General features: G+C 38.3%; 1 protein-coding gene across 1 annotated transcript; it reads right to left on the bottom strand.

The window, feature by feature from the left end:
- Positions 1–925: 925 nt before the first annotated feature.
- Positions 926–5701, bottom strand: LOC149813600 (putative xyloglucan endotransglucosylase/hydrolase protein 30). Its single transcript, XM_089991764.1, has 4 exons — positions 5388–5701; positions 5133–5233; positions 3681–3889; positions 926–1680 (listed from the first exon to the last, which is right to left on the bottom strand). The coding sequence occupies exons 1-4, from the start codon at positions 5596–5598 to the stop codon at positions 1167–1169; spliced, it is 1035 nt and encodes a 344-aa protein (XP_089847890.1). The 5' UTR covers positions 5599–5701; the 3' UTR covers positions 926–1166.
- Positions 5702–13221: the final 7520 nt, after the last annotated feature.

Below are 13221 nucleotides of genomic sequence, written 5' to 3'. Positions count from 1 at the left end.
TATACAACAAATTGAAATTTTTGTTTGGATTAACACAACAAAATGGAATCACGGTCAGCTAGCTGAAAATTGGAGCAGATCAAGAGAGATCTGTTGGATTAACCACCATGATTAACGTGGTGGTTATCCACGATGTGGATACATCCCCACATCAAGGATGATCCGTCCGATAAATATGCATACGATAAGGGGGAACGGTTACGCAAACCGTTCCCACCGTATGCTTTATAAAGACTGGGTATCATGAGCGACCCAGGTGAAGAGAATATAGTGGGAGAAGGAAATCGAAGGTCTACTCACCGACTGCATTTGGTAGCCTAGGCTCGTGAAGGGCTGCAGTCCGGCTGAGCAGAAATTCCGGCGACCAACTCCGGCAACCTCCGACCTTCGTAAATGGCAGCATCAGGTACGCTGTCTATTTTTTTTTTTTCTGTTCTGTTTTTGCAGGGCCACCGCCATACAGGGAAGCCGGATCTGTGATCTCGCCGGAAAACCTCCGATCTCCCAACAAGATCACCTTGCCAAACATTTGAGGGCAATAGTCCATGCTTTTGTTCTTTTCTTTTTTTGGTACTTTGGAGTACAGTTCATTGGACCATCTTTCAATTGTACGAAGCAAATTATTGGACAAATTCGAACACATGCGGGCATGTTCAATTAGGATTTAATTTTGGTCGGGTTGTCAATGTGTTAATTAGTTTAGTGTTGGAAACCCGACCCGACCCAACCCTAGCCCTAGGTCTGCAAGTTGGGCAATCATGATCTTTGCCATTATTTTTTGGATGTATATATGCCAAACAACCGGACAAAAGCAACAAAATTCGTGGGGTTTAGCATATCTAGATTGTCTCTCTCTCTTTAACATGGTCAAAATCTAGTTCATGTAGTTAAGCATATGCATACAGATACTGCATAAAGGTCGAAATTTCTTAAATATTTTTGTCACCCAAATCTCAATAAAAAAACAAATGAAATCTTGTAGTCATAAATCACATGCCTTTCCATATGCTTTCTTTCTCATAAGACAGCCCCTCTATTTTTAACAAATCATGTAAAAAGAAAAAGAGTAAGAAGGGAAAAGAATGAATGAAATTATTCTTATACACCACTTCTTTTTCTGTTTACTAAAAACAAAGGAAATGACTCCCCTTCTTAGTTCTCACTTCTTACACATAAGCTTGGTGCTTGGATTTCGCCGCCGGAGTGCTGCTCCGCCTCTTGGGGTGGTGCTTGCGGCCGGGGCTGAATTTCAAGTGCCCAGTGTTCTTGAACCTTTCCTTCTCCTCAGGAATGATCACGCACTCCGGCATGGGGGTTGGGTACCGGGCTCGGTCGTAGCAGTGAGAGTAAGTGATGTATCTCTGCCGGAATCTCTGCATTGCTGCCCTCCTCTCCGGAGTTATGACTGCGAATTCTTGGGCAGAGAGACTCGCTTCTTCCTCATTGCACTTTTCCGATACCTGTTGGATCTGATCTACAGCACAGCCCTTCAGGATGAGGTCGCCGAACTCGGAGACAAACGGTGCATACTTGTAGTCAGCCTTATACCGACCACCGGCGGTTGCCCATGTAGAGCCGTCCCAAATGGTGGCGTACAGTGACATTGGCTTCGACGGATAGTCTCCTCCCATTGCTGGGGTCCTCACAACTTCTCTGATGGGTATGTCATCGATGTAGAAGCTGCAAAATTTGGTTAACAGAATTGAGTGGTGCTACTTTGTAGAATCCTCTACAGTGGCGTATCATGGTGGCCATTACTCTTTGAGAATAGAATGACAATGTTGAGTGAAAAAAAGGAAAACCCACCATTCACCTCTGATGACTTAATGGAAGATGAATGGTGAGCTAAAAAAAATCAAGGGAGGATGGGACAACAGAAGATGGTGGGTGATCAGTTGCAGCAGCACACTTAAAAGTGTTAATCACATTGCACCTGATCTCAATTAAAAAAAATTCTGGGTTCCCTCCCACATGAAAGAGAGATGTATGTAGAGTGGGTTAGGTTTGTAGTCTGTGTGCGTGCTATGACAAAGTACGTAAAGAGAGATGAAAGCATATTCTTTTGCATGAGTTTCAAAACTCCTTTTTGGAAAAAGAAAGAAACTCCAGTTGGATCAACCTGCATCACCGAATTCCATATTGGCTGCATTCGCAATTTGAGATAATGTCCCACCAAAATTCCGGCGTCATCCCAGGAGGAAAAATGAAATTGAAAAATGTTTTTATTTTATCTACCATGTGACAGTATACTGAAAACGCTGGGTATTGGAAACGTGGGGAATTGTTAATTCCCACTTGGTCCCTGTTTCCAATCGCAACCAAACATGCATTTCCTTTTTCTGACAAATTTGGAAAAGTAAAAAAAAACTGAGGAAAAGGTTCCTCTTACCGGTGCAAGTCAGAGTCAGAAATGTTAAAAAGCTTAAAAGGGGGCTCTCTGCTCATATCAATTATGGATCTGTTAAAATTCAAGGTCAAAAGAGGTCGGCAAAGTAATTGCTTGGGCACACAAATTCTTCCCACTCACAGTAGAAACAGTGAAACACTGCAACTCACCAACTCGGTCAAGTTTCAATTGATGCCAAATGGTAAAGTGGGTCAAGTTTCAATGACGCCAAGATGCATGGTAAAGTGGGGCTCATCTTCCGCGTGGAAACGCTTTGCTCCCCATCTAACAGGAAACGGTCGAGTTCGTGATCTCGGTCAGGTTATCAACTGACACATAAAATATACAAAACATATGAAAAAATCTAAAAGAAAAATCACACTAGTATGATAGTATCTTGATTATCATGATCATATCACAACGTATTGAAAACGGGCGAGCTTTGAAAATTCACCATTGAGTTTTGAACCTGCAACGTCCCAACACAAGGTGAGGTGCACTAACTGCTCCTACCAGACATGCGGAGACCCGTAGTTACAGATCATGAATATCTTGTGATAATAATAATAGTGCAAGAATTTTCAAAATCTTCAAGGTATTTGTGACCACGACCACAAGTTGGCATGATGCGGACCTATCAAACTTGGCCTCTGAACTTCCAGACCACATGGCATCTTTTTCACCAGGCCCGCAAACCCACTGTTCCACAGCCAATACAAACTTGGTTCACTGCGTTCATGAATTTGTGAAGCCATGGATCCACAAAAGAGAGCCGGGTCAGCCTAAACAAAGGTTGCTAGAGTAGGAAGCTGAGGGAGAAATGATAAGTGAAGCAGAAGGAGAAGCGAGACATTTTAAAATTTATAAAACTAAGAAGCAAAATATCAATTTGAAAGCAAAAGAAGAATAAAAAAGAAAGCAATCTGAGAACTGAATAAAAATAGAACAAAAAGCAAATAAAAATTAATTATTCTTATATTCATAATTTTCAGTAAAAGAATTAAATTTTTGTTAAATCTAATAATGATTATTACCAATTTAGAGAAAGCACATGAAAAGTAAGTGAAATCATGAGAAAAAGCACATAAAAAACATGACAAAAATGTGAGAAAAATATATAGGAAGCATGAACAATACACATGAAAAGCATAGAAGAAGCGTAAGAAAATCGTGATTCTTATGAAGTTTCAAAAAAAAAAAAAAGTAACACTCTAAATTTCTGAAAAGGGTACTACCTACCAAGCTAAAAAGCTTCAGGTAACTCTGGCCGGAGAGAGAGAAGCTGAAAACTTACATAATGGTCTTGCTGGTCCACAGGATGCTGTAGCGGTGGAACTCTTTTGATGGGTCGAACCACAAAAGGTACCTCTCTTCCCTCCCGTGGGACGTGCTCCCGTTCCCGTACACATTGGTCTGGACCCGCCATTCCTTGCCCCGAATGTTACCCAGGAACTCGAAGTCCAACTCATCGTGGTTCTTCTCAAAGATGTCGCCGTTGGAGGTCTGTCCACATCACGTAAAATCCAAATTAACCCTCTAATCAACCTAATCAATGACATCATTAAACCCTCTAATTAAACACAATTACACTAAATTTAATTAAATAAACCCTATATGATAAGTATAAACCATGCGTGGAACCCAAATGGTTCAGCTAATCACGCCACCCGCCGATGACCCAAATGTCCCCAACCTTTTCAAAAAATACCAAACATGTTCACACAAAATGTTTAGGGTAATTTGGTCATCACAAGTTGGTTTCGTGGTGGTCCGCCTTTTTCTTCATTTGGATTTTTGGAAAAACAGCGATCTCACAACACATACGTGTCTTTGCCTCTTTGGGTTTTCAAAATGGCAGGTTTCCCATTTGGGAACAGACTAATTAAAGAATGCCGCAGATATCCCTACTGAACATTTTTGGATCGAAGGGGCTATTTCGGGTAACGGGAAAACCGAACAGACACTTTCCCGGCGATACAGATCCTACGGAATCAAGGGAATTCCGGCCGTTTTAGTAAAGTAACCGGCCAAATTTCGTGGAAATTTTGTTCATGTCTTATTAGGAGGACTTAAATTACGGGTTGATAACAGTACGCATGGAGGCCGAAATTGCATAGATACCATTGTTAGTAAAAGGAAGTAATCCGCTACATGTGAAATGTGAAGGGGTAAACGAAGATTTTTTTTTTCTTGGAAAAAAAAGAGAAAAAATCCGTAAGAATATTTTCTGATGAAAGCTTATCGAAAATTTTGGAGATTGCAGAAAACAACAGAGGGAAAAAATTTGGAAAATGTAAAAAAGAAAAGAAAAGAAAAGAAAAAACAGAATAAAGAAACAATTTGTAGAAGGAGTAGACAAGCCTCGCAACGCACCAAAAGGGAAAACGTGTAAAGAAAAACACTCCAAAACTAAATATGTGATTTTATAAATACGAGTTCCGGTGGATTATTCTCCAATAAAACCTGCAAATTAACGCGGTCGAATTTATTTCCTAAAAACTCCATAAAAATTACGAGATAAAGAATCGAAAGAAATAAGAAATAGTTCTTGATCCGACGAAACCAAAATTATACAAAAAATAAACGGACAATATCGAAATTAAAAAAAGAAAGAACGAATCCTCCAAAATTCAAACGATTCGATCTTCCAAAACTTCATAAATAAAAAAACTTGTCCATCAATTCACGTAAACTCGTTCACAGAGTGAGAGAGAGAGAGAGAGAGAGCTTCCGCGACGATGCTTACGTAGAAGGCGACGACGACGCCGGCAGTGTAGTCGGAGGGCAACTTGATGGAGGCACTGAAGAATCCGTGGTGGTAGAGATCCTGAGAAATGAAACCCGACCCTGTAGACGAACACGAGAAGACGATCAGAATTCTCTTCGTTCATTCATTCATTGATCATTCTCAAAAAAAGAAAAAGATAAGAAAAAGCAAATTTCAACGATAAATGTGTTTCTTTTAATGACGAATTAGGATTAGGGTAAGCTGGGCGGGCACCGGTGTAGCGGTCGAGGAGGAGGCGGACGGACTTGCCGTCGGGGGAGCGGAGGATGTTGTGGTCGCCGAAGAGAGGGGCGTAGGCGTCGTCGAAGGAGAGCGTGGATACGTTGAAGGCCTCAGAGAGGGACGAGAGAGAGAAGAGGAAGACGACGATGATGGCGATGGCCGTCAACGTCGACGTCCCACCCAAGAGGGAAGGGCTCGCCATTGCCTGGCTCTCTTTTCTCTCTCCCTGCGTGTGCGCGCTCGTTGGCTTCTCTCTCTCGTATCAGAGGAGAGGGAAATGAAAAACTAGACGTAGAGAGAGAGAGAGAGAGATGACCTGGAAGCCACAAATTCTTAGCTTTTAAATTTTTTCCTAATCGTTAGGATTTTTTTGAGTGGACGAAAATGTCATCATGAATGGAAAAAATGACTAACGAAACGGTTGGTATATGTATTTTTCTAGCCATGAGATCAATCCACTAGTTAACGAGCCGAGCTCGAACAAGACCTGTTCGGTTGGTTCCCCTAGTTTACCAGCCCTAAATATTTGTACCGGTTCGTGTTTGTATCATGTGTCATAACATATCCAGTTGTGTCACTAATCACAAACTACTAGCATTTTCATATACAAATGTCAATGTCACTACGACAGCTAATATCATTAGCTCTGGGGCTTTCAATAATATGAATTATAAAAATTTATAAGATAATACTAATAATAAATTTATATTAAAAAAAAACTACTAATTTGCTTACTCAGCAGCGCCACGTGAAGAATTTGTGTGAATGGACCAAGCATTCATTTAACTCAACCCAACCTCGACTACCAATCCAGATCTGGGTTGATCCGAGAAAGGGCATTTTAGATATTTCGAGTATTCACTCTATCGTTCTTTCTGAGTGAAGAACGTTTCGCCTGTTGAAAGCGAAACCGCGTCCCGTCCCCCGTGGTGATCGCGTCGTCGTTAACCGCCACGCTGGCAACTAGAACTTCGCCCCCATGTTTAAGGACGTGGAACTTGACAAAAACCCCGTTCCGTTCTCCACCGTGATGGTGCCATGTCATCAACCCCTGCTTTCCAAACGGACCATGGCACGGAAATGGCGCTAGATACCAGAACCCGACCCGACCCGACCCTGCACTATCCATATCGGGTTGGACCAAGCATCGAGTCAGGTCGGGTTCAACTTTAGGTCCTATCCGGCCAGCATCGAGTCAGGTCGGGTCTGTGAAGTGGAAGGGTTTGAACCAATCACTACCCATATCGGGTCTGATGAGACTGAGGGCATGAACAAATAAAATAGGTCCGATTGTTTATTTAGGTCGGACTTGTAAGATCTTAATTAGTAGCCTACGGACTTGGATCAGGTTGTGAAATTCTAAACCAGACCCAGGTCGGCCAGAATTTCGTTTAAAGATATGCTGTTTTTTTAGAATAAAAATATAAAAATTAATATTTTCACAAGTATGGTAAATGCTCACTATATCTGGACCTAAATCTGGTTTTGCCTACATTAGGTCTGGTTGGACCTAATGCCAGGACATCAAAATCAGAATTGGGTTGCAGATCTGTCCATTTCTGTATATTTTCGGATCTGACACATGACAGGCCAATTTTAAGTCTTACTAAACCCGAACCATTTACTATTCGGACATGGGTCAAGGGTTATGTTCAAGTTTCATGATCAGTCTGCACATTGAGCGCAAACCCGATCCAGATCAAGTTGGCTACACCTCTAACCCTCATGCCTACACAGGTAGGGATGTCAATGGGTTGGACCCCCGCTAAAATGGGTGAGTCCAAACCCATATCCGACTAAGTGACACTGGTATCGGATTTGGATTTGGGTACAACAAGATTTTTCATATAAAAACTCTAGCATTATCTGATAAGAATTACATAAACCAGACCCTATCCATACCCGATAAATAATATTTTTTAAGTTTGTTTGATTGAAAAATTACAGATCTTAATCAGAACTCAGGTCAGACCCAGGTTTGGTATAAAGTTTCATAAACCATACCTGACCCATTTAACAATCAGACCTAATTGGCTTGTAACCAAACCCTGACCCTATACGATCCGGTATGGATCAGGATTGGGTCATACTGATCCTTTGACACTCCTAACAGGACGACGATAACTATGGGCTGCAAAGTTTCTTGGATTAGATCCGGAACTGGATACGAAAATGACATTGCATCGGTCCAAGGGGGTGACTGTTTTGCAGTAGATCCAGAGTCCGAATACAGTATCCGACCCGTCGACTGACTACTAACGGAAAAGCCGTAGAGATAACGGCGTCAGTAACGCCGTGGACATCGCTCTCGACGGGGTCACGGAAAGCGTTGCGGTTCTGACGTTGACGGCCCACGCTTTCGGCTCATGATAGCGACGCCCGTTTCCGTGAGCAGCAAGAGAAAATCACGAAGAAGAAAAAGACTCCTAATTTGTGAACTCATTGTTTTTTGTGGTTTTTAATTAAATAAACATTTCCCCCTTTTTTTTTAACGGGAAAGGGATAAGTTGGAAATTAGGTAAGGACGGTAGTTAAATATTTGGATCAGACCTCCCACTTGGGAAAATCCACATCATTTTTCTGCAATTATTGATTACCAAAGTGCTTTTTGTTCTTATAAAAAATGTGTTCTTATATATTTGTGTTGGGACCAGAGCCGACCTATAAAGAGGCCAATGAGGCTTGGCCCTCGGGGCCCTAGGCCCAAAAAAAAATTTAGGGGCCCATTTTAAGGCCCAAACTCCCCATTTGTTTAGTTATTTTTTGTGAATTGATGTTATTGCTAGTTAAATCTAAAAATAATAAAAATATTTATATTAGTTAATCTCTATTAATTAATGTTGAACAACTTGATTAAACTGATTTGATAACTATTTTTGCCTCTAAAAGGATCAGACGAGTATTGTTTAGGTAGTTTATATAAATATTTTATAAATATTTGGAATATTATATTTGTTTAATGTGAATGCAAATTTTATTATTATTTTGATTCTTTAAAAAAAAATCGGAAGCGCTGCCCCCAAACTCCTACTATTAATAAGGGGCCCATTTTTTCCCTCCGCCTCAGGCCCCATAAAACACTTCGAACCCCAAATGGTATGGTTGTATAACGGGTAGGGATCTGCCTAACCCCAGCTTTCTTTGTGGAAAAAAGTATTATGGGTTTTATTTCTTTTCTTGAATTGATATTGAGTAATTTTAAAAAAGCGAACCAATTCAAATTTAACCACTTTATTTGAATGCATTTGAAATGCTCACCTTACTTGTAAAATGGTGTTTTTGTTCTTTTCTATTAAAACTCATCTTATATAGTTTTAGGGTCTTTTGTTAGACAAATCAACAATGAAGGCATTTTAATCACTTTTTTAGACAAATAAAAGCTAACTAATTAATTTAGGAACAAGCATTTCTTTGAAAAATAACTTACGAAAGCAAAGCACGAAATCTAATTGTTGAAATGTTAGGCAGTTTTTTGTAAATAGATAATAAGTTAGGTAGCTTTTCTTAGATTATTCATTCAACAGTATTTTTACTCAAGTTATTGCTTGGTACAACGGCAAAGTGCTTATGGTTAAATAAGATGATAAGTCTTATCACCGTCCACCGGTAATAAGGCAATATCACTGTCCATAACTGCATATTGTACTGATTTGGGCTAGGAATGAGCCCCGTTGAAATGTGCACACTGATTGTTACAACAGATGGTGGCAATCACAGCGATGGACGGCCATCGGGCTTTATTACCAATGCATGGTGATAACCCTTATCACGTAATTCATTCGTTCTTTTCTTGATAGGCATGGGGTTAGGCAGACCTCATACCATCAGGATTCAAACTTGGAAAGTCCAACATAAAGTGCCGTGCATTAACTGCTTCTACCAAACAAGCTAAGCCCCGGCTGGTTTGAGTTAGACTGGATATTCCTTACCAATAAAAATAAGACAAAATACAAGGTTAAGACCAACCCTAGTACTTAATGCAATGTATGTTCCTTCCAAAACCTTATAGTATAGAGCCATACTTGGTATGAGTTTGGTGTTGGGTTTTAGGAATAAAAAAAAGTTTGGTGTTGGGTTTTACACTTGCATAATATGATTATATGGGTCCTACTTGGGTCTTTCACAAGGGAAACCCATTCCCCAATGTGGGTTGACACATGTTTGCCTGCACATTTGAAATGAGAAAATGAAAATATGATTTCCATTCATAGGGTTGACCATGTGAAATGAAATCTCATCATATGTGAATTGAACTCTCAAAACTTTTTTGCATTTTATTTTCCTTCAAAGAATGACAAAGTAAATAAATCAATTCAAAACTTATTATATTTTAGTCCTGATTAGGGGCCGATTTATGTATGCATTATTATATGGTACGTGTTAAGGGAGAAACTGAAATATGTAAAACTAGCAAAATATGTAAACTAGTATAAACCAAGATTTTCTTAGGGTTTTTTGTAAATCTGGCCCTGCAAATGCATTCGGCACGGTCCATTTCCTTGGAATCGACTATTGGATCATCGAGATCAAGAAATATGATTTTGTATGCTTGAATATTTATGAAAATTATGAGTCGATGATTTTTAAGCCTTAAAAGATCCATCTTATACATCGTAATCGAATGATCTAAGAATTTATTTCTATAAAACCAATAAATTTTATAAAAACAAACAAACAAAAAACCTATGAAAATATCAGCGCATACCAGTTTACATATTTGGCTGGTTTACATATTCTAGTTATGTACTCTGTGTTAAGGTAGTGGATAATACCAACAATGGGTCCAAGCAGTCAGAAGATCCATTCTCTAGCAACCATGAGGATAACATGCACAATCCCGCCAAAACGAAAGAATTGCAAGCCAAGTTACCAATAAAAATAGTTTCCAATGTGAATAGAAAAGTTTCTAATTGTTGAGATCTTCTCAAAGAGTCTCCTTCTAAATTTGTGAATCATGTTGAATAAGAAAAAGTTTGCAATCCCTCTAAATTAGGAGATTGTAAGAAGCACTCCTCTATGTTTCATAGTAAATAGAAATAGAATCCTCTCTTGTTGAATTCAGTTGAGAGAGAGAGGTACCGTGGATGCAAACTTTACAACTGAACCATGTTAAAGTGTTTTGTATTCTGCATATTTTCGTTTATGGTATTAGAGCAGTCATTCATGGCTTCCTCTGAGTCATCATCGTCTTTATCTCTAGTTTTTATTTCTTCGGCTCTATTGACCACATTCAACATCTATAACCTGATGTCAATTAAGTTGAAATAGACGAACTTTCTGCTATAGAAAAGTCAGTTCCACCTGATTCTCTATACCCATGAACTCATTGGGTATGTTGATGGATCCATTCCATCACCTGATCCTATGATCATCAATGCAAGCAGTAAGTCTGCTCCAAATCTGACCTATTCTTCTTAGATTAGAATGGATCTGTTGATCCTAAGTTAGTTTAATGCCACTTTCACCGAGCCCATGCATGCTTTGGTCGTTGGGCTTAGAAGCTCAAGAGAAATTTTGAGGACCCTTGATAATGATTGTGCATGTAGGTCCTATTCCAGTTACATGTAACTCAAATAAGAATTGACTAACCTCAAGAAAAGTAACTTGAGCATCATCAACTACTTGCAAAATATTAAAATTATTGCTAACTCTCTGGCCATCATTCAAAGGCTTGTTTCATATGATGACCTCATTTTTCATGTGCTTCGAGGTCTTAGAAATGACTATGAGTCATTCACTAAAGTTGTGTACACCTGAGAGAAATCTGATGATAGTTAATATTTAGCATATGAAAGTTAATGTTGAAACATTCTCTTTATGAGGATGATTCGTATCAAGGTCATGGGTGAGTTGAAAAGTCTGAAATTTGTGGTTGAGAGTTGAAAAGTCATATGGTCATGTGTTAGTGTCTCATGTGTGTGTAATATTGCAATTAAAATGTTAGCGGTATTATTAGTTAGTGGTTTAGTGGCATACGTGGGTGTGTACCTTTAATGGTTGTGTGCCTATAAAAGGGCATTAGACATGTGTGTCAAGGTATATCTTTCATTTTGTATGTTATTTTGTGTTTTTGATTTTGAGTGTTGAATGTCTCTTTGCTTCATGTTATTTTCTTTGTGTTTCTCTGATAATGCGTTGATGTATTTTTAATAATTTTTTTGTGTGTATGCATGTGTAGAGCTCGTGTTCCTCTCATTCTTCCAATATTTTTTTGGTATCAGAGCATAGTTATGGTGAAGTTGGGCGTAGCACTGCGGTGGTGAAGGTCATATCTGAAGCGAAAGATCTTTAAGTGGTGCAGAGAGGTAATTATTTTTGTAGTTTATGATGTCGAATGATATGAGCACACAACCTCTCACAATCTTTGCTTCCTATTTTTAGTGGTAAAAATTATGAATTTTGGAGTATATATAAAAATTTGAACATTCTTCATCTCATAAGATCTTTGAGATCTAGTAGAGACTGATTCTATAGGAACAGAGAGTTCTAAAGTAGGAGAGAAATCAACATATGCAAATGAGATTAAAAAAAGAGACTCTAAAGTTTTACTTGTGTTGCAAAAAGCAGTTACAGATTCTATTTTCTCTTGAATTGACAATGCCATAAAAGCAAAAGAAGCATAGAACATATTAAGGCAAGACTTTCATGGTGACAAGAAGGTAACCACGATAAAACTCCAAACTCGACATGGAGAATTTGAGACATTGTTTATAAAAGGAAGCGAGTCTGTACAAGATTTTTTTTTCTAAAATTTATGTTATTATTAATTAAATACAAACTTTTGAAGAAAATATTACCGATTAAAAAATATCAAAAAAGTTTTGAAGAGTTTAAAATTTGATCATATTGTCACTGCTATCGAGGAATCTAAGGACTTGTCAACTTACTCTCTTAATAAACTAATGGGTTCTTTGATGACTCATGAAGTAAGAATGAATAGATCATTTCATAAGAATATTGAGCATGTATTTTAGTCTAAGGTAAAGATTTTTGATAAAGAGAAAATTAACAAAAATTTAAGAAGTATGCAGGAAAAAATCAGAAAAAGCTAGCTATCATGGTCGTGCTCGTGGTCGAGGATAAGAGAGATCCTACACCATGCAACACAAATTAGAAAGTGGTGCGAAAGAAGATAAAAAAACCAAAGTTACAAGAGAAAACAATGCACACTTTATAAAAAGATGGGTCATACTAAGCTACATTGTTAGGATAAAGTAAAGCAGAAAGCAAATTTTATTGAAAAAAAGCAAGAAGAAGGTAATTTATTTCTCACTTGCTTAAATCTAAATGAAATTACTGGTGATTTGTGGTTTCTAGATAATGAATGTAATAACCACATAATAGGCACAAGGGATTTGTTTTGCTACATGGATGAATTGGTGAAGTTGCAAGTTAGGCTTGAAAATGATAAGCGTGTAAAAATTGAAGGCATAGGTATAATCGTATTTAAGACTAAATTAGGCGGTGAAAAAGAAATTTGGTGACGTTTATTATATTCATGGATTAGCTCATAACTTGCGTAGTGTGGGTTTACTGATTAAAAAAGACTATTCAATTATTTCATGATAATATGTATGAAATTAGAAGTAGAAAATCTAATGTTCTACATATTAAGATTCATATGGCTCACAATAAGATATTCCCTCTTAAGATCTCATATCTTGATGATTGTGTTTTTGCTGCTAATGTAAAGAATGACTTTTGGTTGTGGCATCTATGTTATGGCCATTTGCACTTCAATGGTTTGAAGTTGTTAAGTAAAAAATGGATGATATGTGGTTTGTTGTCTCTTGTTTCTATTGATAATGTATGTGAAGATTATGTT

This window comes from Nuphar pumila, chromosome 16, assembly GCF_984573655.1.
Source record: "Nuphar pumila chromosome 16, dmNupPumi1.hap1.1, whole genome shotgun sequence".
Classification (NCBI taxonomy): domain Eukaryota; kingdom Viridiplantae; phylum Streptophyta; class Magnoliopsida; order Nymphaeales; family Nymphaeaceae; genus Nuphar; species Nuphar pumila.
Note: the sequence above shows the minus strand (reverse complement) of the source record. Positions and strands in the feature narration are given on the sequence as shown.